The sequence below is a fragment of the Eptatretus burgeri genome, chromosome 15, assembly GCF_056783735.1.
Source record: "Eptatretus burgeri isolate ZD-2024b chromosome 15, Ebu_testis_v1, whole genome shotgun sequence".
In the NCBI taxonomy this organism is placed as follows: Eukaryota; Metazoa; Chordata; class Myxini; order Myxiniformes; family Myxinidae; genus Eptatretus; species Eptatretus burgeri.
In genome coordinates, this window is record NC_140975.1 from 44,589,364 (window position 1) to 44,615,117 (window position 25,754).

Sequence of the window (25,754 nt, forward strand, 5' to 3'; positions counted from 1 at the left end):
TCAGGGGAATAATGATAGAAACAAAGATGTTAATTTATACTGCTGACAACTATCCATCCATTTGTTGACTGTGGTGATGCATTGAACAGACAGGTGTTAATGATCAGGAATACTTTTTGCCTTTATTTGCATGAGAAGGTAAAGGAAACAATGTATATGTTGAAGTATGCTGTCATTTCCAATTCTGATAATTGCTCTTCGCTCATCACCATGATATAAATATCACACAAGTAGGAGGAATACCTAACTTTAAAATAGCAACAAATTGATGAGACTGAGTTGGCCTATTTGACATTCCCATGTGAGTTCTTAGCTCACATCACAGATATGTATCTATAATAATAAATGTCAGTGTGTGTCCGTCCGTCATCCACCTATTCCATAACTCCAAAACTTTAAAGGTCCCATGACACCCAAAAGTACTGAAATTGCATATATATATATATATATATATATATATATATATATATATATATATATATATATATATATATATATATATATGTATGTTTGTCCTATCGGAGTTTTCCATCGTGATTTCAGATCTGACAATGTTTTTTCACAATACTCGTTCTTTAAAATTAAAAAAACAAACCTCTTCGGGAACACCCCTAAAAATTCTACTGAAAGGGGCGTAACCCACATGACGTCAACTACAGGATGACAAACGCTGCACGGAAATTACTCGGGTTGGTGGTCTACGTGATTCTATTGGCTTTCTGTGCGTTTCCACATGCGATTGATCGACTAAATCGCTTCGTCCATTTCTGCTTTAAAAAATGAAACATTTGGTTTTGAATAATGGATGACATGGACTTTGATTTGTCTGGTAGCGACAGTGAGTGTGAGAGAAATGAAGGATTTTGGTCTGAATCAGATGGAGAATTGTCGGATAACATAGTCGCAGGAGATGAAGTTCAGGCAGCTGGAAATGAAATATGGCCTTTGCAGTTCGAGCCCAAAGCAGGACAAGCAGAGGAAAATGGCGATGAAATTCCTGGCGCTCATTATGATCGGGAGGACATCGAAGGAAGACTTGGCAATAACAACTGGTTAGATTAAATCCTATTCGTAATTCAATAATGTAAATTCGACTTGCATACTGCTCGATATGAGAAATACTTTAGTGAGGTGACGTGACCAGCGCAGCGTAGCGGACATGTTGCACGCAGCGGACATGTTGCGAATGAATCGCAAGCAAGGCCAGCCCATGTCATCGGCCGTATCTCTCCGTGCATAAAACGAAGCAACCTTGCTGTCCGGATACGATGAAAACTTGTGTGCAGAATACACCTTGCGACACAATTGTCTCGAGTCGTCCGATAAATCTGACGTTCTGTTGCATTTTTATTTATTTTATTCCTACTGTCGTCATGTCGCGCCAGTAGAAACCAATGAAGAAAAGAGAATAATAAAAGAAAGCTACGGCACGTCAGATTTATCGGACGAGTCTAGACTCTAGAGTTGACAAGTAACTTGTATTAGCATGCACACAATGTAAAAGTCAACACGCAAGAGTTCTGAGGCTTTGAGGCCGTGTAATAGGACAGATCAATTTGTCTTTCATAGTTGTGCCAACATATTTTTCCCTGTTCATTTATTACAGCATTTTGGCTAATTGTTGATGAATAGCAAGCCGATGGAAGCAGTACCTTCACTTTAGAATAAACCCATGTATGTCGAGTGCAGCCATACCTGGCTTGCATGTATGTGGAATCGTACCTATCCCAGCAGGCTGGTTTCAACGAACAATTCAATAAGCTGCTAAATGTGGGTGCAGGTTTTTCACATTGTTTGATTTTAAAATTATCTCCTTGCACCTTGAAATGATGCAATATTAATCTTTAGTATTTTACTTGTATGTCCTTGAAAGTTTCTTTTTTAATGGAAACGTTCAACAGTCACATTTAATATTTTGTGGACATGGTATAGCCCTTTATTGTGCGTACATGTATTGGATTTGTACACGACTACGACAAGGTAGTAAAGGGATAAATAATTGCCTCGTGATTGTTGTGCATACACGACTCAGAAGCAGAATTTCTTTTCCGCGAAACAATCACAGGAATTAAGACGATCAGTGAGATAGCAAACACATGGGCACAATGCATTTGTACGTACTTTATACGGCGCGTGACATCTCTAGTCAATCCACTGTGTGCGAGTTTCTGCAGATGACGTTAACGCTGTGGTTCGCTGAAGTCAACTTTTTTAAGGGGCGGGGCATAGCAAGTTGTGAAAAGCACCAGAAATGTTTGAAATATTGGTCTAATTATCCCATTTTTGATTTAAAAAAAGAAACATGGGCGATTTCTTCACTAGGATGGTTAAGTTAATATATAAATAACCAGAAAGTTTTGAGTATCATGGGACCTTTAATATGGATACAAACACAACATAATAGTGACCGAAGCTTTTCGTGCTGCACTCTTCAGGGTAAAAATCGCAGTAAGTGAAGGAGGAAGTGAAGGCGCGTGCTTTTTTCGCAGGTCTCAATAAGGTAGACACTGATTGGTTCAACCGTAATGACGTCACGGTTAATCTGAACGCCCATTGGTCGGCTCATATTCTTCACCTCGAGCTCCCGTTGGCTGGAGCAGAGTTCGTCGATGATTGACATTTGCAACCGCATCCTGGAGATAGGGGGAATGGGTTTCCCCTAAGCTCCATTCACCATTTGTTACCGTACTTCCCTTGATCTTTCCATGCTGAAAGAGACACAGAGATTGTACAAATTCCTTTTGATGACATAATATTGGATCGGTGGGAAGGATGAAGGTTGCTTCCAACATACATAAATGAAATGAGCTCTGACCTCGGCTCAATATCCTGAACATATCTGCATTGTACTGGTCTGCACAGAGAGGGTTGGCAACCAGGTGCTGTGCAATGGCAGATGAAGCAGATACAGTGGCCGGTGGTTGCTGGATATTTCTCCATGCTCGCACTGGTTGTGTTCCAACCCTCACAATCTTTCTTCGAATCACCAAAGGGATGTGTTGTTTGATCCGATCAGCCAATCTTAGTGTTGTGCGGCCCACGTACCGAGCTTCACATCGGCACTAAAACTCATACATAACATTGCTGGTTTGTGAGGTGGGTAGCACATCCTTGTTGATTGACGTCAACAAACGGCGAGAGGTAAAGATTACTCGGGGTTGCACAGCCAGAAACGAGTTTAATACAATGTTTGATTTGTACTTCAAACCTTCATGATGATTTCCCTTTCCAGGGCATCCTGATATAGACTGGACATTTGTCTGGACCAATCTTCTGATCTTTTGTCATGTTTAGAAACTTGTGCATGTATCTCTTAACTGTATGCTCAGGATAACCATTCTCACCGAGTATCCACGTGACTGGGTGGCATTCGTGGTTTTAAAACAACCCACCGTACCATAACGTTAATTGTGAGCGGTGGCCCCAGGTCCGGCTCTACCAAGGACAACCGGGGATTAATCCCCCTGAGTGACAAGCTGGTGTCTCGGTATCAGTCACCGCAACAATATATATATATATATATATATATATATATATATATATATATATATATATATATATATATATATATATACATATTGTGACGTCCATGGGACTTGAACAGTCCCGCCAACATAGAATGAGCCGAAACGATGGAGGCAGTTTATTTTTTATAACCCGAGGATGGCGGTTTTAATCGCTCTACAGCAAACGGGACGAGGAAGGTGGCACGAGTCGCTTTTCACTGAGTTAATAATGTTTATTTCTCTAACCAGAACGATAATAAGACTCGGCAAGAGGAGGGATTCGGGGGCGATTCGACGGGAGGTGGTGTGGGTTCGTGCGTGGGGGAAACACAAACAATTCCAATGGATATACAAATCTCAAACCCTCGAAGGCGCCAGGTGTATACACACACACACACACACACACACACACACACACACACACACACACACACACACACACACACACACACACACACACACACACACACACACACACACACACAACGTAGCTAGTGGTCAGGCTTGCCCGTGGTGTCGACGTAACACTCACTGAATTAATGCCGGACAAGCTGGCGTTGCGCTCGTCAGGGGCAGGAGACACGGTGGTGCCAAGGTTCCGTCAGCCCTTCCGCGCAGAACCGCGGTTTTCGGCCTGTGAGCTCCAACCAGCCACCGTGGTGCTGTTTCTGGTGGTGTCGACCTCCTGGTGTAGGCCCAAGACCGCTCACAGCCGCCAGGGAGCCAGTTCTAGTGCCAAGATGCGAGCAGGAGAGGGAGGCAGGTCCGCCCGCCATTCGGTCCCGTACTCTGAGCCAGCAGAACTTCCGAGCCAACCGAGGTGAGGCACGAGGCACAGCAAGGCCACGAGACACGATGAATCCAGGAACGAACCAGCGCAACGAAAGAGCGCGCTCAGAGACCAACAGCCTCGACCAGACCCTTTCTTTTTATGACTTTTTTTCTTCTCCCGAACAGAACCTTTTTATACTCGAGTCCTCGTCACTTCCAATCAAGCCCTTTTATTGGCCCTCTGCCGTCGCCTTCCGCCAATCGTGATCAAGTGGCGGAGCCATCCGCAGCACTGTCCTGTTACGTCACGGCAAGCCGACAGGGAATACTAAAAGGGGATACGCATAAACACTTACCCTAACCTGTCTCCCTATCTAATTACATGACAATTATCATTTCCCCCTTAAAGAAATGGTCATTTACTAGACAATTTATCACCACTGAATTGATACTTATTACATCGAGATCCTGGTACAACTGGAACAGCATGGCATATCTAATTAAACATCCTAATTACCCTTTGAATGCATACCCCCCCCCCCCCCAAGACGTAACAATATATATATATATATATATATATATATATATATATATATATATATATATCAAGATATAATATACATATCTTTACATATATAAAGATATACATATATATATATATATATATATATATATATATATATATATATATATATATATATATATATATATATATATATATATATATATATATAAAGATATACATATATATATATATATACACAAATATTTAATTCCAGATACTATCACAAGTGCATGGAAAATGCAGTTTACCAACCAGTTTCGCCTTTGTTAGGGCATCATCAGGGCAACATAGCAAGCTTCATACACTTATGATTGAAAACGTTTTGGTTATATACCAGATAATGTGCCACTCCAAACTGTGAGCGGTGAAAGCGCCGGAACAGAGTCCCACGCAGCCCTTGTTATTGATTGATAGAATTCCATATCCAACCAACTTGTGCATGCAAGAACCCAACAAGAATGCCTGCTCAAAAAGGTGATTCTTCCACTGGTCAGCACCTCCTGAACAATCCTGAATGTTCCCAAGATCATCACACTGAACAGTTCCAGATTGTGGCAGGTGCATGTACCGAAGCACATTTACGTATTCTTGAAGCCACATTTATACACACACAAGCTCTTGTTCTTTGTAAACAAAAAGAGTTTGTACAAACACTCCACTTGTCCTGACCTTGCTTCATTATAATGGGATATCATCGGTTTCTTCATCGATTCAGCCATTATGTGTATATTTGTCAGTAACAGTCCTAAGAGTCAATCTCCAATTGTCTAAGCAAATATATTATTTTAATTTTGCATCTGCATATCCTTTATTCTTGTGTGTCCTGACGAGCTGCAAGATGAAAAGTTTTGACAATGTCTTTTGTCTTTCAGCTATTTTTAAATGTTGTACTCCCAAACGTACATACATATGCACGTACGCACACACGCACGCACACACGCTCACACACGCCAAAATGGTTATTATTTTTCGAAGTTACCGAGTTGTTTTTTTAGGGGGTAAGGAGAATAATCACAGTTATTGCATGAGGAAAGAAGAAACACCAACAGCACATTCACCTCTTAACGAGACCCTCTCACACTTCATCACAATCACTGCATGTGTACAATCACTCATCCGTACCAAAGCTATTTGCCAATGTACATGTTCGCTTCGATCTCCCTTGCTTCTCGGTACCTTTCTCATTACAGGTATATCTCACTATTTTCTGTTTCTGCTACCACCACCTTTCCAGGGAGACCATTATATGCATCAATTACTCTGAGTGAAAGATCCCTGTCTTACAACCATCCAAACTCTGTTTTGCTTTCGTCTCAGGCTGTGCCCCCTGACCGTGTCTTTGCCCATTCTGTGACATAATGCAGTTTCGTGACCCCTGAAAGACTTCTGAATTTATTTTGTCTATACCCTTCATTATCTTGAACATCTCGATCAGACGCTCTCGTACATTGCCTGCTTTCTGAAGTACAGTATAATGTCCTGTCTTCTTCACAACTTGATCTCGCTAGCCCCAGAATAAATCTAGTTGCTTTTTGCTGAACCCTCTCTATGGCAGCTGCCCTTACACGACCTTCGAGATGAAGTCTCACTAAATTCCTCTTCAATGTTAACATAACCTCTTTTTATTTGTAATTTATCACCAGCAAATATAACCTAGTCCCATATTACCTTCACCAATAGCTGCCTGCACTGTACTATCTGCTCCTTCTCTCTCAATTTCCATTAGCACCCCCAGATCCTTCTGTTATGTCACATGCTCCAAGACTGCACCTTGCATTCAGTAGTGGCTATTTTTATTATTCTTTCCCATCCCCAGCACATTCCATTTCCAAATTTTAAAATTGCATGTGCCAATCTTTTCCCCCATCTATGAAAAGATGTCGACTTTCCTTAATGTGATCACATCCCCACCACATCTGCTATCTATGTTCAGAGAGTAGTTAATGCATGGAATATTTTCCCTGGAAAGGTAGAGGCAGCAGAAAGAGTAGGTCGTTTTAAATTACATCGGTATCTAGAAGCACTGGAGATTGAGGGGTACGGGAGTATTGGCACGACTTGTATTTAGCTTACATGTAGATGGGTAGTCGTACTTAACCCTAACATGCATGTGTAGCGAGTGTGGTGTCTGTGGGACGGTCTCAACCCTGATGTCTGTGGGACATATTGCCTACATCACCACTCCCACTGCCTCACTCCCCCCCCCAAAAAAGAGATAGAATTATAGTGGTAAATAAAAAAATTTTGTCGTTGAAATATAATTTTTTTGTGTATATTTGGCACATCACTCTTCCCCTATTGAGATTGAGTCTGGTGTGAGACAGATATTTTTTGGTCTGGTGTTGGTGTAGCACAGGCATAATGGACCAAATTGATTCCTCCTGCATCATAGTTCCTTGTTATTCCTTATCATCTTACCTCCAAGCTCTGTGTCATCTGCAAATTTGGAAAGCCATCTTTTAACCACACTGCCCAAATAATTGATATCAATTACAAATAATCATGGTCTGAGGAGTGATATTGTGTGCTAATTTGTCCAATGCAAACTAATGTTCTTGTAATTTCTGTAAAAAGAACAGCAATATCTCTGAATTACCCTTTCCTGTGATTTATGTACATGCTCCTCCATGAGCCTTGGATCACTGTAAAAATAGTTTCAAATTTAAAAGAAAGAAAGAGCCGAAACAAAAAATATCTCCAAAAGTTTGTTGATTTGACATTAACTGTCACATTGGACTGTTTTATTTTTCCAAAACTGAGAAACTTTTAAAACTAAGTCGATAAGAAAAGAAGATTATTTTAACTCTTAATTATTTCGTATCTAAAAGTGAAATGCTGCAAAAATATATTATTTTGATTTGTTTGTAAAGTCAAGGCTCATGGAAGAGCGAGAATACAGAACACACAACAGATCAAAAGGAACAGCAGAAAGAGAGGTGGGAGAACACACCAACAGCAGAGTTGAGGGTCAAAATTGAGGGAGACTTGGATGAATATGGGATGTGGGGAAGAATGAGAGGAAGGGGAGGACACAGGGGGTGGACAAGATTGATACAGAAGCAAACTCTCAGGAAGGAAAAACTGGAAAAATTGGACCGAATAAGTGAAGGTGAGCAGTGATTCTGCATTTTAGGAGTTTCACGAAGAGGGTTTTGGGGTTTTTTGACCCTGCAGAAACCTGGGGAGGGGGGGGGGAACAAAGCAAAGAGAGGGTAGAGGGTGCAAGACCAGAAAGGAGGCAAAAGAAGAGAGAGAAACCACCGACTTGTCTGCAATGGCAAATTGATAGGCCCATAGTCTCAACATCATCGCATGAGATTCCAATTATCTTGAAGGCCTTGGTTTCTCAAGCTAAAGGCCCGGTCACACCTTGACGTTTTAGCCAACGTATGCCGATTTTTGAATTTTTTTTCTAAAACGCTGGCACACGTTGAATACGTTATGGGTAACTTTTGATAACATTGAGAGCACGCTGAAAAACACTGCCATACGTCGTTGTATGCTGGCTTTAAACGTTGTACTTTTTGGTTGTCCTCAAATTTTTTAATGCTTGAAATTTCACGACGTATGCCGGCGTATGACTCACACGTTCCGCTATGCTGGCCACAAGTTGTATGCACGGTCTGCGATCGTTGACAGACGTCAACACATGCTACTTGTAAGTTAATCATAAGTTGAGACACGCCGAGGTAATGTTTAGCGTACCCGAAACTTATTTCTAACCTATGATTAACGTGTTGTTGGCACGTTACGCGATCGTTGCCACACATCGACAGACGTTACTTTTAAGTTACTCATAGGCTGAAAGACGTCGGTATAATGGATCGTCCTTGCGTCAGCGTCCACGGCCACGGCCAGGACACTTATTTGCAGCATTCTTCAAACTTTTCTTCGACATGACGAGGATGTTCACACTTCGATGTCTAGCTTGGCTATGATTCCAATTGTCCATCGGCAGCGTCTATTTAAAATAGTCGAGTTTGAGCGTTTTAACACGTTCAGAAGAAATGCTTCAAATTTCCAAACCCCAGCGTCAAAAAACAAAAGGCGAGTCACAGCAATTTAAATCGTTCATTGTAAACAATGAAAATAGCTGAGTGGTACCGTTTAAAAGTCGTTGAGTGTAAAAAAAATCGAATTGTTGAGCGCAAGCGTCTACTTTCAATAGTGGGGTTTGAGCGATTTAGCACGTTCAATAGAAACGATTAAAATTTCCGAGCGCCAGCGTCAAAAAACAAAGGCGAGTGACAGCAACTTAAATCGTTCATTGTATACAATGAAAATAGCTGAGTGGTACCGTTTAAAAGTTGTTGAGTGTAAAAAATATCCAATTGTTGAGCGCACGCGTCTAATTTCAATAGTGGAGATGCAGCCATTTAAATCGTTGAGTGGCAGCCTATGAATAGCAAACCCTACGTCACCGGCAAAGATAAACTGCCGCACGATATGGATAAGTTAGGCTATCGTTGGGCAAAGTTTGTGAACGCCGGCTTCACGATAATTATTCGTTGGTATATCGTATCTATAAGTAATCAAAGCGCTCTATGCACATTATTAGTTCATTGTGCATTTGTCCAACCCGTTATGAATAGACCTAAATCGTAAAAACAAGCTATAGCTCATTGTTGAAAAAGCCCCATAAAAAATTAGCCGCGAAGAACTTCGAACAATGGTGAAAAATGTCTCCTACCCGTGGACACGCGGACGCAAGGACGATCCATCATAACCCACACCCTCCCCCTCACACTCGCCTACTACTGCCAACATGAACAAACTACTACTAATACTAATACTGATACTGATACTGTTACTGCTGACATGGACATAGACTCAAAAAGGACTCGAAAACACTGTTGGGTTCCCCTTTTATGAGCAGCATTTTTATATACCAATTCCCAAAACCGCTGGGAACACGTCTTTATATGGCAGTTGTAAGCTAGAAACACGTTCATTTATTTTTTTTTGTCGACCGGAAGACGTCATTGGAATACGTTTACATACGTCGATGTGTGTTGGGACTACGTAAAGAATTGGTTCAAAGCACGTCAAACATAAGTGAGAAATAAGTTTCGCGTAAAAAAGACATTACCGTGACGTGTTTCGACTTATGAGTAGCTTATAAGTAGCGTTTGTGGATGTGTGTAAGCGTCCACATATCGTGTGTAAAACTTATCCCCATCGCATGCGGAATGTGTGTCATACGCCGAGTACGTTCAAAAATTTTGAACATGTTTAAAATTTCTTGACGTACTCTACTTACTACGACGTATGATAGCGTACTTTAGCGTTGTACTCACGTATACCAAACTTACTCATACCGTATTTGACGTGCCCCAACATTTTAGACACATTTTTCTTAGGTCGGCATACGCTGGCAAGATCGCCAAGGTGTGACCGCGATGTTGTCACTTCCATTTCTACGGCAGTTATGATTCGAATCGTTGTGCGTTAGCCTTTTAATAGGCTACGTCACGACATCGTCGGCGATACATGCAACGCGCTATGCCTAAGTTAGACTATCGTTGGGCATCGGTTGTGTAGGCCGACAACAGGTTCAGCATTCGTTGGTATAAGTTATCTATAACACAACGAAACGTTCTGTGTCTGTGACCAATGCGTTATACATAAGACCAAGTTGCTATGAATACGTCCGAATCTTTAAAAAAAAACATCAAAAGTTCAACGTAAGCCAGCGTTTTACATACATTTTAATACGTTGCCATCGCTGGCTAAAACGTCAAGGTGTGACCGGGCCTTAAGCGAGGTGTGAGGCAGCGGTGCCAAACCAGAGGGAAAAGCAGTATTCCATAAAACTGTGGCTGAAGGCCTTGCAGGTGGAGAAGAGTTCAGGTATGCCAAGGAAGGATTCTGCACCGATGGAGGATGCCCAGTCGGAGGCTGGCTTTGGAGGCCAACTTTGAAATGTTGTTTGCCCAAGAAAGATCATGGCTGATGGTGAGACCCAAGGGTTTGGGTGACTGAACTTCAAGAGGATTGTTAAGAAAGTATATGGGAGGATTTGCCACACGGTCCTTTCAGAGAAAGAAAGAGAGAGTGAAAGTGTGAGATTTCTCAGGATTGAAAGACATATTCCAAGTGTTTGACCAGTTTGTGATTTTGTCAAGGTCTGAGGAGAGGGAAGGGGCTGCTGCCTGTCTGTCAGATGGATGAGGGATGTCACGGCAGAGGGTGGAGTCATCAGAAAATAGATGAAGAGGATTTTCCAGACAGTCAGAGAGATCGTTGATGAAGATTAGGAATAGGATGGGGCTGAGACCACCACCTTGGGGCACTCCATTGGTTACTGGGAGAGGAGATGAAAGGATTCCCTTGAGAGACACGTTGATTACGAGAGTAGAGGAAGTCAGTCACTCAAGAGTGGAGTTGACCTTGGATGCCATTGGAAGAGAGTTTGGAAAGCAACGTGGGGTGCCAGACGATATCGAACGTGGGAACGTGTGGGGCAGGGAAAAGCTGGGAGGATGCAGGATGGGGAAAACTGGGAGGGTGCGGGGTGGAAGGGGGAGCCAGGATGAGGAGTGACCAGGGAGGAGGGGGGGATGAGAGAGGTAGGGGCAGGGGGAAGCTGAATTGGGGCGGCACATGGGGGAAGCTGAGAGGGGATTTGTACGAGGACGAAGCAAAGAGTGAGGAGAGTATTGACATGGAGGGATTTGCCACCATTGGTGGATGTGATGGGGACTTGATTGTTGTGTGCACACAACCTCTCCAAAAATGAGTTTTCAGGAATCCCAAACTGGACATACAGAGACAGAATTCATGGGGGAGGGGGGTGGAAAAATGTTTTCCATTGAAAACACGATGGAGGAAAGTGGAGCAGTAGGTACAAGAGGACGGTGGATGAACTAAGCGTTGAGGAGTGAAAAGGTTTTGGAAAATAATCCTTGCGAAAAAGAAGATGAGGAAAATATTTTGATGAAGAAGAAGAATAATACTTGGATTGGTCCTGACAGAATAGTGAGAAGAGTGAGGCATTATAAAATGCCTTTTTTAAAGCAGTTTTTAAAATTTTATTAAGAGCTTTCAAAGGAAGAAATCTTTTTATTCAGTGACAATTCAGTGACAATTCAGTTTGGGGATATTGACTAGGAGAAGGGATAGAGAATGAAGAAGGAACTGTGTAAGGCAGATTGAGGCAGACTGAACTCAGTCATGACAATATTGGGAGAAAAGGAGCGAAAACGAAGCACAAAGCAAGAATGAAGAAGGAAATGTGTAAGGCAAATTGAGTTCAGCAATGACAATATTAGGAGAAAAGGAGTGAAAACGAAAATAGAGACAAAAGCAACAAGCCAACTATCTGGCTCAAGACATGTTGGCCTAACTTCAACAGGGACACAAATTTGACAATTCAACACATCTAGGTACGGTTTGGCATGGAAAAATGAACAGCAACACAAGAATAAAAAACCCCAATGAAAAACATAACATATTTTGTCCAGGAAACTTAGCTTTTATGATTTGGAGGGAGGAACTCACGAACCAGCATCACACGTGAAGGAACCCCGGACCAGAGTTCAAAAGAACGTGGAACAGAAAGTTGCTGATAAACAACTGACTTGACTGTTTGTAATCCATGGCTGAAGTTTATCAACTTGGAAGATTTTAACAACCATTGTATTTTCACAAGATTCAGTTGGAATTTTTTTTTTTTGTTTGTGTTGAACACTGGGGGTGTGTCATAATTCAGAAAAGAAAAATCCTCGTGGCAGAAAAAAAATCACTTCATTGTGTTTCTGTCAAAGAGCCATGAACTTAATAATACATTTATTATGCTTGATAAATTGTTTGAAAAATCCTTACTGAAAGTTTTTCAATAAAAAAGTCAGGAAATTTACAAGAAGAAAAGGAGATAGGATAAGCCTGTCAAGTGTCATGTTTTGCCAAGAATGCCCTCCCTCCCACCCCCACCCCCCCTCATCGACTGGTCATAAAATTTCCCAACTTTAACAGGGCCTGTTTTTCAGTCAAATCTCCATGAAGTATTTTTAGCAGCATGACATCTGGTAGCCTGTTTCCTTGTCTTCCGCTTGGCATTGCATATAATGCTAATAGTAAATATGTGTTTATATGCTCCTCACTGCTCTGAAAAAAAACCAAAATACACCTGCAGATTCAACAAATAATGAACTAAAGAACAAAATTGGAGAGAGCCCTTTTGTTCCAACAAAGAGTAAATGTCTGAAATGTCAGCATTACTTTGCTTCTCATGGCGGTTCGCACCCTTAAACCAATCTTTTGATTTGTCTGTCGATGCAGACCGATTGCTTTGACAAAGTATAGTATTCATCTTAGTTGTAACGATTCAGTTGATGATAAAAGAGCAGAGAGAAAAAGAATGATGCATTCACAAGAAGAAGGTGCAACAGGCAGAATGGTCTGATTGACCTTTTTCTATACTTGATGTATTGTCCAATGAAGAAGGCGAGCATAAAATAATAATCTTTACTTTTCAGCTTCTTCTGAAGACGACGTTGGCGAAGCTCCTCCAAATGTTGTGCTTCTTCTTCCTCTTGCTGCTGCCTGCAGTTTTGAAAGTTTTCTACGACGACGCCAACAAACATGTTCAGTACAATGAAGCCAACGATAAGCAGGAACGAGATGAAAAAGAATAACATCCAGGGATTGTGGTTTCTTTGAGGCTGCAAGCATAATGGGATCAAGTGAGGTCAAGGGTGTTGGGGTCAAAGAAGAATTACTAAATGAGTGAATCAATTGCATATTATCATTAAATGTGAATAAATATATTGAGGATCACATTTTGATAATGTTTTAACTGGATCAGTGTTTTGAAAGAAAATCTTTTAAAAAAGGGTGAACTATTTTGTCAATTTTCTTCTCAAATGAATCGACTTTAAATATTACAAAGATGAAGCAGGAAATCTTGCAAATGTAATTATTGAATTGAATAACTTTTTTTGTACACAAAGTCAAGGCTCGTGGAAGAGCGAGAACACTGAACAGATCTCCAAAAATTTCAGGAACTATTTTAATTGGACCGAAGCAGAATAGAAACCTCGTTTTTGTGAAGGCACTTAAAAGATGAAATAAAAGCCATGATATGATCAGATCGGAAAATATAGAAACACTTTCGTTACACTGTTTAAGGTTCACATAGAAAGCTCTTACTGTAGGTTTACTGTATGCAAGACTGAGACATCAGAAGACAAAGTAATTTTATGAATATTAAAAACATTAGGAGAAAATAAACAAATGAACAAAGGATATGGGATTTGAGCCTGACATTCTAGCATTGTGAAGCAAACAGGAAAAAGATGTGATGAACACAAATCAACCAGAAGTAAAATATAAATTGTGGTCAATCATAAGGAAGTAAACTGAGAGTTCTTGCTTGCAGATAACAAAATTATATCGTGCTGAAAAGGCTAAATTAAAAGAACCATACTGAGTAAAAACTATAGAGAGGGCATGTTTGAATAAAAAAATTTTTTAAGTCCATACCAGTATGTGTATGTGGGTATATTTGCGGTTTTTGAAGACCTCTGGGAGTTACATTCCAACACATAAAGGAACACTGGAGTTCAGATATATCGGTAGTATTTTGTGAAGATAAATTACAACTCCCATCATATCAGTGGACAAGGAAAATGTGTTGTGTTTGTGAAGCAGGTTCGAGTTTCCTTTATAACTCTTCTCTTTCTAGATCCTCTCTCTTCTTCTTATCTCCTTATTCCTCTCCCCATCTCTTAATCTCGCTTACTCTCAGCACATCCACACACACACAAACAACACACTTGACAAAACCAAGATTACATTACAAATCCACCATCATCATCAATAGGCGGTGTAACAGATGCTCGAGAAGAAGGTCAGCATGGTCCCAGTGAACAATCGCAAACATGTCATCAACGTATCTGATCCAGAAACGTGGCAATCAAGGCACATTTTTGGTGAAAAGTTTGCTTTCAAGGTCCTCCATTATCAAGTTTGCCATGACCGCGGATACCGGTGATCCCATTGCAGTGCCAAAAATATGTTGATAGTGCTCTCCATTGTAAAGAAAGGTTGTGCTGTTGAGGCAGGTTTCTAAGTAAATTTGTGATGTCATTATTCCAAGTCAAGTTCCACACCTCGTTTAACATATGTCTGATTGTTCAATACGTTCTGTTGTAGCTTGGATTGCAAGGCCCACAGGGATGTTGGTGAACAGGGAAATCATGTTGAAAGAAACCATAATCTGGTCATCTCATATCATAATGCCTTTCAATTTTTTTCCCAAACTCAAAGCTGTTTTTAACCGTTCTTTCTGTTTTTTCAAACAATGTGCCAACGATGCGTGCCAAGTAACCAGAGTCGATATGATGGTGCATTTACGAAGGAGACAATCAGTGTCAGTGGGGTGTCTTGTTTATGTATTTTTGGTAACCTGTATAGTGATGGAACCAATTTCCCCTCATCTTCACGATCAGCTTAACATCCTTCAATTGCAACCATCTATGATGTTCAAAGAAAAATCCCTTTTGCACGTATTCATTATGATACAAGTCGATTGTGCCTCCGTTACCTTTTCTTAAGTCACATCATCTCAAATGCTAAAATAATTTTTTAAAGAACTAATCTGGCTGTTTGGTCGAGTGGTTAAAGACTGGCCTCCTTCTCCAATGATGAGGGTGGTTTTGATTCCCATGACGACTCGTTCTCACCAACTCACACTTGTCAACAGTGATGAGTCGAACAAACATCCCTCCCAACACGAGTTAAGGGAGGCTTTCATCCTGGAATAGGCTTGTTTTAAGAAACCAATCACAACTGACACAAAAGACACACACACACACACACACACACACACACACACACACACACACACACACACACACACACACACACACACACACACACACACACACACACACACACACACACACACACACACACAATCATTTGCACATTAACATTACACCTAATATTTTAAATTATATCAATCTCTGTGCATGTTGATGTTAAATGCTTGGCCGAAATGAATAACGAAATGAATGGCAATGGAAAAGAAAAACAGTGTTCAGTTCGCAGTGATGCCATTTTTTTTGTATATAATGTCGGGGTTCATCGGAGAACTAAAATTGTTTTGCCATATTCTATGTTTGATCCAACACCTTTTGGCTCCATCTCAGACTTTTGTTGCTATTCACAAATTTTATCTTTTGTGTAGAAACTGAACAATTGGAGACATTATTTTAATATAAAGTGACCTTGATAAAAAAAAGTGGTAATGGAAGAGCGAAATGTACACAATGAGAATACAAAATAAAGAACAAGCGTGCGTTTTGTTATCGCAACAAAAAGCTGAATCTCTCGTGCCGCAATGAGAGGACGCAATGCCCACGCGGCGCCAGTTATCACGACAACAGGAATCATTGAGGACATTTCTCATCAGACACAAAGCCTTGCCTGTTGATCCACACCAACAGCATCCAGACCGTTGTACATTATATCCACCCAGCCATCCTTGGTAGACATTACAAATAATGTCATTAAAGCCTGGAGAAAGCAGTTAGAGAGTGGGGAAGGAATACACATACAAAATAATTAGACCTTTTTATAGCATCACCTTTTTGTAAGACTTTGACATATCCTGTATTTGTATTAATAGAAATTATTTTTCCGCAGTTTCGCAAAGCTATTGCAGACAAACAGCAGTTTATGACCCAGTCCTGACCCAGACAGGAATTTGGAATTTTACCAGAACAGTGGACTACATGTGAGGAAAGATACAGCAGAATCTTTCAAGTCCACAACTGAAAACAAGCAGATGGGATGACTGGGTTAACATAATCTTGCAATGGTGCCATATACATTGCCTGCTTGTGAGCAAAAGCTCTTAAATTTTGATTTGTATGATTTTAATACATTTTCCGATAATACATGGAGATACAGCACATGTGCTAATTATATTTGAGATTCATATTTCTTAGCTTTGAAGTACAAGTTTAATATTTGTGTAGAAACCTTTGCTGAATTTGTGGTGGTCAAGTTTGTGCAATGTGAAATAAGAATGAAAGGACAAACCTTCCCCAAGTTGTCAAAGTTGTACGTGTGCCTGTGCCAGGTATGGTTGCTTTTTAAGCAATCAGCATGTGTGGTTATGTTGGTGACATCATCTGTGTCACAGAAGAAAAACTTCCCTTTGAAGAGCTGCCAAAGAAGAAGAGACATTCTGCAGTGAAGGCATGTTTATTGCACCTTTCCCTTTCCATAGCAATTGAATACATATATACATACATACATACACACACACACACACACACACACACACACACACACACACACACACACACACACACACACACACACACACACACTCACACACACACACACCCACACACACACACACACGTTCATTAGCAAAGGCACCCATTCTCCTTCCTCATCCCACCCCACCTCCTCCCTCCCGACTCCCACCCCACCCCTGCCTTCTCCCACCCCACGCCTGTCCTGCCGGACTACCACCCTACTCCTTACCTTCCTTCCTCCAACCCCACCACACTCTGGACTCACACCCCACCTCTTCCCCTTCCTCCTCCCACCCTCACCTCCCTCATCCCACAACTTCTCCATCCCAGTCCCAGTCCACCCCACCCCCTCCAGACTCCCACCGCACCCCCATTCCTCCCTCCTCCCACTCCTACTAGACTCCCCTTCCCCTCCCTCGTCCCACAAAGGAATTTTCATAGGGTGTACATTAAAGTGTAGATGTCTTTTTTTTTTTCTTTTTCGTATCATCCACTTATCGTGGTGGCATGTTGAGATCTTTCCAGGATTCTCAATGAGACATCGCATTTACTAAATAAACACCCCTCAAGCTGGTGTCCTCGATGATGTCTCACTGGGTCGTGAGGGGCAACCCCTTCTCCGTGGTTCTTCAGGCCTCCAGAGTAGAATGTTCTTTGCAAGTTCTTCATGACACATCACATGACCAGCAAGGCGAAGGCGGCGTTCCCTCAAAATAGCAGAGTTACGGGGCAAAGAACCATACAGATCCAGATTAGTGATATGGTCTTGCCAAGAAACGTTCAGAACTTTTTGAAGCAATAGGGTGTAGGTACCATCCAGTGATTTCTCCAATGTTTGGGTCAAGGATTCACACCCGTAGAGAAGGATCGATTCAACTATAGTTGTGAAGACCCTTAGCTTACTCCATCTGCGAATTGGAGATCCCAAACTTTATGGAGGGCATAAACTGCTGTCCAAGCCTGAGCTTTTCTGCATTCCAAGTCATGCTGAGTGTTGGTATAGGAGCTGAGATATTTAATGTTATTCACTCTCTCTATCAGACTTCCAGCAACAGCAAGTAGAGCACACTCAGCAGAAGGATTGACATGTATATGCCTCATCTTTTCAGCATTGAGTACAAGCCCAATAGACCGAGCAGCAGTTTCAACCTTGTGAAGTAGAAGTTCAGCTTCGCTTAACATGTCTGAAAGGAGCGCTATGTCATCAGCAAAGTCAAGGTCAGAAATGTGCTTGGCTGAATGTCTGCTACTTCAATGCCAGGAGAGAGTTAAACCATCCGTGTCTTCAATCACAGTTGTTAGGGCATAGTCCGAGGCAATGATAAACAGGTAAGGAGCGAGCGGTTCACCTTGCAGAACAACACTGTCGATTTGAAAAGGTGCAGTCTCTCCTTCAGGAGTTAATACCACTGCAGAGGTATTTTCATATGTAACTTGTATAGCCTTCACAATCGACTCAGGGATGCCATATGCATGTACAATTTGGAAAAGTTTATTCCTGTCAATGGAGTCGAAGGCTTTCCTGAAGTATATGCAGATGTAAGAGCCTCTTTTCAGTGATTGCGTACTTCCTCAATGATGTTGCCTGAGAGCAAGGATCTGAGAAGATGTAGATTGAAGGGGCCTAAAACCATTTTGATTCGGGCATAGGATCTTTTCTAATTCAGGGCGAATTCGGTTAGGAAGGAGGCTAATGTAAATTTTTGCTGCTGTTTGAGTTAAACCTATTCCACGGTAGTTTTCAGGAAGCGTCAAATTTCCTTTCTTGGGTATTAGTTCAATACCTGCCTTCCCCCATTCTGGAGGGCACTTTCCTAGGTATGTTTTGTTGCAGAATTTCAGGAAGATTTTCCTTAACTTGGGAAGCCGCCAGACTTCGATTGGAATACCATCAAGAACAGGAGCTTTTCCAAGTTTCATTGCTGTGTCAAGTTCTACTGATGAAAAGATGCCAGCAGTAATGTTGGAGTTGACCTTAAAAATTGGATCAATTGGATTGTTGGGTATGCTGGTATTATCAGAAGAGTGCAGTTTTTGGAAATGAGTTTTCCAGGAATCTAAGCAATTCTCACCTTGGATAAAAACAGCTTTAGGTTTCTTTCCAGAAAGATGTTTGACTGGGTTCCAGGTGTTACAAAGTGTGCTGATTGATTCCCCCTTTTCGAAGCCCCCCAGAATATTATGAAACTGCTTTTCCTGGGCTTCATCATCCATATCACATAATGCACCTTGTGTTGTAGATAGTCTCAGGTTGTGCAATGAGGACAGCATCACGGGCAGCGTTTACTTCAGCAGTTCCATAAACACTAATTTTAAGAGGTATTCGTGGTGGCAATATAGTCAAACCAACTTTATTACACACTAGCAAATACCAACCGTCGCTTCGCTGATGGTCATACTAAAGGGGGAGGGAGAAAGGGGGGAGGGAGAAGGAGCAGGGAGAGTGATGAGGTGGAAGGGAAAGGAGAGAGGAGTGAGAGAGAGAGAGAGAGAGAGAGAGAGATATAGAGAGAGATATAGAGAGAGATAGAGATAGATAGAGAGAGATAGAGAGAGAAAGAGAGAGAGAAAGAGAGAGAGAAAGAGAGAATGAGAGAGTAGATGTGGGAGGAAGGTGCTGCACTGTATTGGGAGGGGTAGAGCAAGAATGGGACAGAGAGAGAGAGAGAGAGTGAGAGAGAGAGAGAGAGAGAGAGAGAGAGAGAGAGAGAGAGAGAGAGAGAGAGAGAGAGAGAGAGAGAGAGAGAGAGAGAGAGAGAAAGATGTGGGAGGAAGGTGCTGCACTGTATTGGGAGGAGGTAGAGCAAGGATGAGAGGGAGAGAGAGAGAGAGATGAGGGTATGGGAGTTATCAGAGAGGATATGTTATGCTTTATGAACAAAAACACACACAACACACACACACACACACACACACACACACACACACACACACACACACACACACACACACACACACACACACACACACACACACACACACACACACACACACACACACACACACACACACTTGCTTGGCCGATAGTCGCAATTTTTCGGGAATCGGCAGGTTGGAGTCAGTGTAATTACCAACTTCAGTACTTTCTGTATACAACCCAGAAATCTTAAGTAGCTTTCACCGAAAAACAACATTACATTTATCTCGACGTTTCAGGGATATGCTTACAAACATCATTATTTAGAAACAGCAGCATGTGATGAGTGCAGAAAAAAACTCGGCTCGGTAATTTAGAGAACAAGTTAATATGGCAGACGGCTCAGAAATTGGGTGTTATTTCACAACTCACTAAAAATGACGAAGTACGAACCATTTGCTCAAGGTGAGTACGAACACAAGGTGAGTACGAACTCAAGGTGAGTACGAAGTACGAACAACTTGCTCAGGATGACGGAGCATGAACCACTCACTCAGGGTGACGAAGCATGAACCACTTGCTCAGGGTAATGGAGCAAGAACCAATTGCTCAGGGTGACGGAGCATGAACCACTCGCTCAGGGTGACGGAGCAAGAAACACTCGCTCAGGGTGATGGAGCATGAACCACTCGCTCAGGGTGACGGAGCATGAACCACTCGCTCAGGGTGAAGGAGCATGAACCACTCGCTCAGGGTCAGGTCAGGTATGGGAGCATGCGCCAGAGCAGCATGTCGCTGCGTCCACTTTCCGCCGGTACTCCAGGGGCCTCCATCTGGCCATCCCCCATGCAGATGCCTGGCCCATCCCCATCTCCTTGAGATTCCGATCAACCTGCTGCAACCACGAGGCACGAGGTCGGCCCACTGGCCTCCTCCACTCATGAGACTCCCTCGCTGAGAGAATCTGGTGAGCAGGATCAGCATCAGGATAACGAGCCACATGTCCATACAGCCGTAGCTGACGCTCACGGACTATGCAGGTAACAAATCTCATTTGAGTCTCTCAGCAACCGCTCGTTGGACACAAAGTCCGACCAGCGATAGCCAAGGATTCTCTGAAGAGACCTGGTACCAAAGGAATTAAGTCTCCATCTCAGATCCTTGGTCAGAGTCCAAGTCTCGCATTCATAGAGCAAGACTGGAAGCACCAAGGACCTGAAGACTCGGACTTTCGTCCTCCCACACAGGTACCGGCTGCACCACACCCCATGATCCAGTGAATCCATGACTCCCCAGGCCCGACCCAGACATCTATTGACCTCTGACTCACAGCCAGCAGAGACATGAATATCACTGCCAAGGTAAATGAATCTCTCCACGACCTCAACATCCTCACCACAAACAGGCACAGACAGGACAGCAGCATCCAAGATGTCATTGAAAGCCTGGATCTTAGTTTTGACCCAGGAAACCCGTAATCCCAGCGGCTTTGACTCCTCATTCAGCACCTCGAGAGCCCCCAAAAGGATATCTAAAGTCTCCGCAAAGATGACTGCATCATGTGCAAAATCAAAGTCAGAGATCTTGACATTCCCAAAGGATGCACCGCAGCTTGATCTCTCCGACATCCTTCCTAGAATCCAGTCCATACAAGTGCTGAAAAGTGTGGGGGCCAGTACACACCCCTGACTAACTCCAATAACAAGGATTGAAGCAATCTCAAGAAGGATGTGTGGAGGAGGAGAGTTGCAGCAGCTGTAACTTTCTGTTCGTTGAACAAGAGACTTATCTCAAGAGGAACCCAAGTGAGTTGCGTGCAAGCTTTGAAGAGAAAATGCCCCCACTTGGTGTGAATGTGGAGGATTTTGGTGATGAAGATGATGTTCAGCTGTCTGGGTGGCAGATGGACGGTTGTTATTTGCGGATTATGTGGTTTTACCATGTGAGACATAATCCGCAGCGATGCTCACCATAACAGTCAGGAGGTGCATCTGATGTATAAACAACGAATGTAATCATCATTTGTTAGATATTTATCAGCATGCTATCCTGATGTGGGCAAATAATCCTGAAATCCAGATAGGCAGCTTCGTTTGATGTTTAACTCATGTTGACCATGTAATCTTTGTCTGTTCGACAGAGTATATGGGATGAGGTCTCTGTGTTGGAGGTGACGCTTTGGTGTAGGACTATGTCCAATGGAGATTGGGGGAGTGCTCGTCACACTCCACATGTTTCAAGTTACTTGCCGATATGTATTACCTGTATTTCCTTGTATGGAAATAACATGAATATATCAAGTAATTCCAGTGAATAATTCAAGACAGTGAGAAAATTCAAAGCAATGAAACATAATGTGGCGTTATTGAAAAAGAAACAAGCAGAAAGGATACAGAAAGGATACAAGCATACAGAAATAAAATCAGATAGAGGAAGAGGCTGCTTGGCCCATCACCCCATGTTTCATCCAGATCACTGATAATTGATTTTCAGGCAGAATTGATCTAACAATCTTATGTTCCAAAAATCATACTCTTACTCGTTGGGAACACACAATGGGATATTTTGTGATACTAAGCGAGCACATCTACCCAAAACTTATAAAGAATCCAAAGAATATTATGTTCCAAGATGCAGCATCTCTTGCAACAATACAAGAACTACTTTTCAAAGCAAATCCAAAACTAAACAAATCAAAGCCAAACATGAGCATTTAGCTGTCCTGGCACCCATCCATAACATATTCATTAAACTGTAATGCCTCTTTCTCCAAATGGAAGTAAATATTTGAATTCAGTATGTGTACCAACCTGCACGCCGAGGATTCCAAAAATGATAAAGAATGCGCAACAGATGAGCACAATATTCCCAATTGGCTTCAAGGAAGAGATCAATGTTTCCACAACAAGCTTGAGGCCTGGAGCTCGACTTATCACCCTGGAAATAAAAAGAAACATTTTAACAGCTGCAATGCATAATGGGTGAACACAAAAAACGCTCCAAAATGAAGCTCCAAGAAAGAAAGAATCACACAGTCTGAGTTGACATAACAATTGCAAGTGAGAAAAGCTAACTTTGTGTGAAGTCAAGAAAGGCAAATTTAAGATTCGGAGTGAAACGTCCCCTCCTCCTCTAAACCCCACTCCACCCTCCTTTTTCTCCCAAATCTTCCCCACTCCCCTTTCTTTTACAAACAAAGCAAATTGAGGGCCCTTTAATTTAGCTCTGCTATGAGCATTGGAGACATATATATATATATATATATATATATATATATATATATATATATATATATATATATATATATATATATATATATATATATACACATCAAATACAGCAGATGAGGCGTAAGTCGGCAGCGTGTAACTCGTCACTTCGCCTAAGTCGGCAGCGTCAAAAAGTCCCGAATTTATCTCGTGTTAAATCCCTTTGAATAAAGGGTCATCCCTCTGTAAGTCGTCATCTCTAAGTCATCACTTCGTTTAAGTCGTCAGATGTTGTCCGTTCCCATGTAATGGAAACAAGTAAATTACCACACCTAACTCGTCACACGCAACTGCTGCTTCGTGAGAAGCCCGATTTCAAGGAATCGTGATGCTCGCTCATTGGTTTACACCGCCAGTGATAGGCTACTTATAACTGCGCTGCGTTCAGCTCAGTCAGCACGCCGTCCCACATGCATCTGAAGAGGTAGACAGGCTGCGCAATGCAGTCTCTGGTGAAGGAGTAAAGGATCGATCGAGCTTAGTGTTGAAGTCCGATCATGGTTTTATATTGGCTTGTTTTGTACATCACTACACTCACTTACACATCGGTATTGAGTGGTAGTCATCACCACGATGACTGTGTGTCTTGTAATTTGTCGATGGTATATGAGTTTTCATTCCATATGAAAACTCATTCTACATTCATTCAAATGAATGAATTCCAACAGCAATTTATTCCACATTTGTCGATGGTGATATACCATCACCGATGGTATATGACTTGTCATACAGTTGTTCATTATCTTTACTTTTGATAAACTGATTCATGAATTCCATCTTTGCTTGATCACTTTCCAATTCACCAATGAACCCCCACCTATGCACCGAGAATTGTATTTCCCTTTTGGTACAATAGCCGGCTTAGAGATTGTTGCGCCCTCTCACACGTACATGTCCAGGCCAGGCGCGACTTCATCCTTCACCCCACAGTCAAGAATGTTCGCATACGCGTAAGTCGTCACATTTCTAAGTAGTCACTTTTTTCTCGGTCCTGAAGGTGACGACTTACGCCTAGTCTACTGTGTGTATGTATATATATATATATATATATATATATATATATATATATATATATATATATATATATATATATATATATATATATATATATATATATATATTTTTTGTTGCAGTTCTGCAAAGCCGCCACTTGCCCGAGGCAATGGCACACAACATATTGTGGTCCCGAAACAGTTATTTCATTAGTATTCGTTTTGGATAGCCCTTCCCTTATGTCCAATGGGTTGATGGGACAAAATGTGTTGCGAGGGCTTTTAGGCAGGTGTGTATTTTCTCATCCTCTGTATATTTAATTTTACTTTACCTAACGCAAGCACGCACGCACACGCACACACACACACGACCTTCCCTTCGGGTATGCACGTATAGCAACACGGGCAGTCTTCATTAGCATATGCTGCCAAAACCTCGTTCAAACTTCATGGCATTTCCCAACGGCACATCACCTCAGACCTTCACCGTACTTGAACCCCAATACTGCAACATTTTTACAACCACCACAAAGCCTTTACAAAAAAATCCCTACATCAATCCAAGCTCGCTTAGCTTCACCATTAACCACCACAACCACTACGACACTTCAACCATCTCGCCATAACTCATTGCTATGACGTTTCAACCACCTCACCATAACTCACCGCTACACCATGGCTACGAATGCCACAACTACAGTCACCACCACGGATGCTCACCACTGCCCTTTGGAGATGTCGGGGAACAATGGGTGCCATGTACCATTCCAGATGCTTGTGCTTGGGACGTTCTGGCGTGTAGCTTAAAACGCAAGTGTGCAAGAAAATCCGTTCACCATCGTATGGATAGACGTAGAACTCTGCTCAATTATGGCCTTCATTTGGTGTCCAGCACATGTTTGTGGCCAGAGAGCGGCACCAGATACCCTCGCCCCCATTTTAATCTCAGAGATGAGTCGCGAGGTGAGGTGCAGAAGCGAATGAGACCATTTCCGGTGGTGAGTCCTCGCGTGGGTGGGACGAACACTTGGGGAAGCATCCGTGCACCAATGGGGATGCTTGGAAACTCCTACCATCAGTCTTATCTGCCTTTAGGCTCCTCCCTCGCCAAACAATTACAAAACACCATGTGAGGGGGAGGGAAGACAGGGATGCTTTTGGCATGGTTGGCGGTATGGGGCGAAAGACAAATGGAGCTTGAAGAACGGAGCAGGTGGTGCAGATCACTGGGTGGGCAAGCAATTCAGGCACCATGCTGAGCGGATTCATTAGAGCCAATCCAAAGTACATCTACATGTACAGACTTCCTCACACATCATTTGGACTATCTTCTCACATATTCTGTCTCTTGTTTTCCGTCTTGTCTGCTGTGGAAGCAAAAGAGCAATCGACAAGGGCAAATCCTGACAACCGTTCTTTTCAGAGCAACGCCACAGACATGCAACTCTTTCCATTTTTCTTCTCTGCACCTCATCTGCATTTCACATAACGCCATAATGACGTCCCATGTCATAATGATGTC

The 25,754-nt window shown here is 42.2% G+C and overlaps 1 protein-coding gene across 6 annotated transcripts in view; it reads right to left on the reverse strand.

The window, feature by feature from the left end:
• The window catches only part of LOC147012078 (voltage-dependent T-type calcium channel subunit alpha-1G-like), a 283,844-nt gene that overhangs the window by 59,943 nt on the left and 198,147 nt on the right, over window positions 1-25,754 (reverse strand). For all 6 annotated transcript variants that reach the window (XM_085858268.1, XM_085858266.1, XM_085858267.1 and 3 more), the window contains 4 exons: window positions 22,782-22,908; window positions 16,891-17,016; window positions 16,273-16,362; window positions 13,313-13,505 (listed from right to left, as the gene is read on the reverse strand). In XM_085858268.1, coding sequence (XP_085714394.1) covers window positions 13,313-13,505; window positions 16,273-16,362; window positions 16,891-17,016; window positions 22,782-22,908 — 536 coding nt within the window. The remainder of the gene's footprint in view (window positions 1-13,312; window positions 13,506-16,272; window positions 16,363-16,890; window positions 17,017-22,781; window positions 22,909-25,754) is intronic.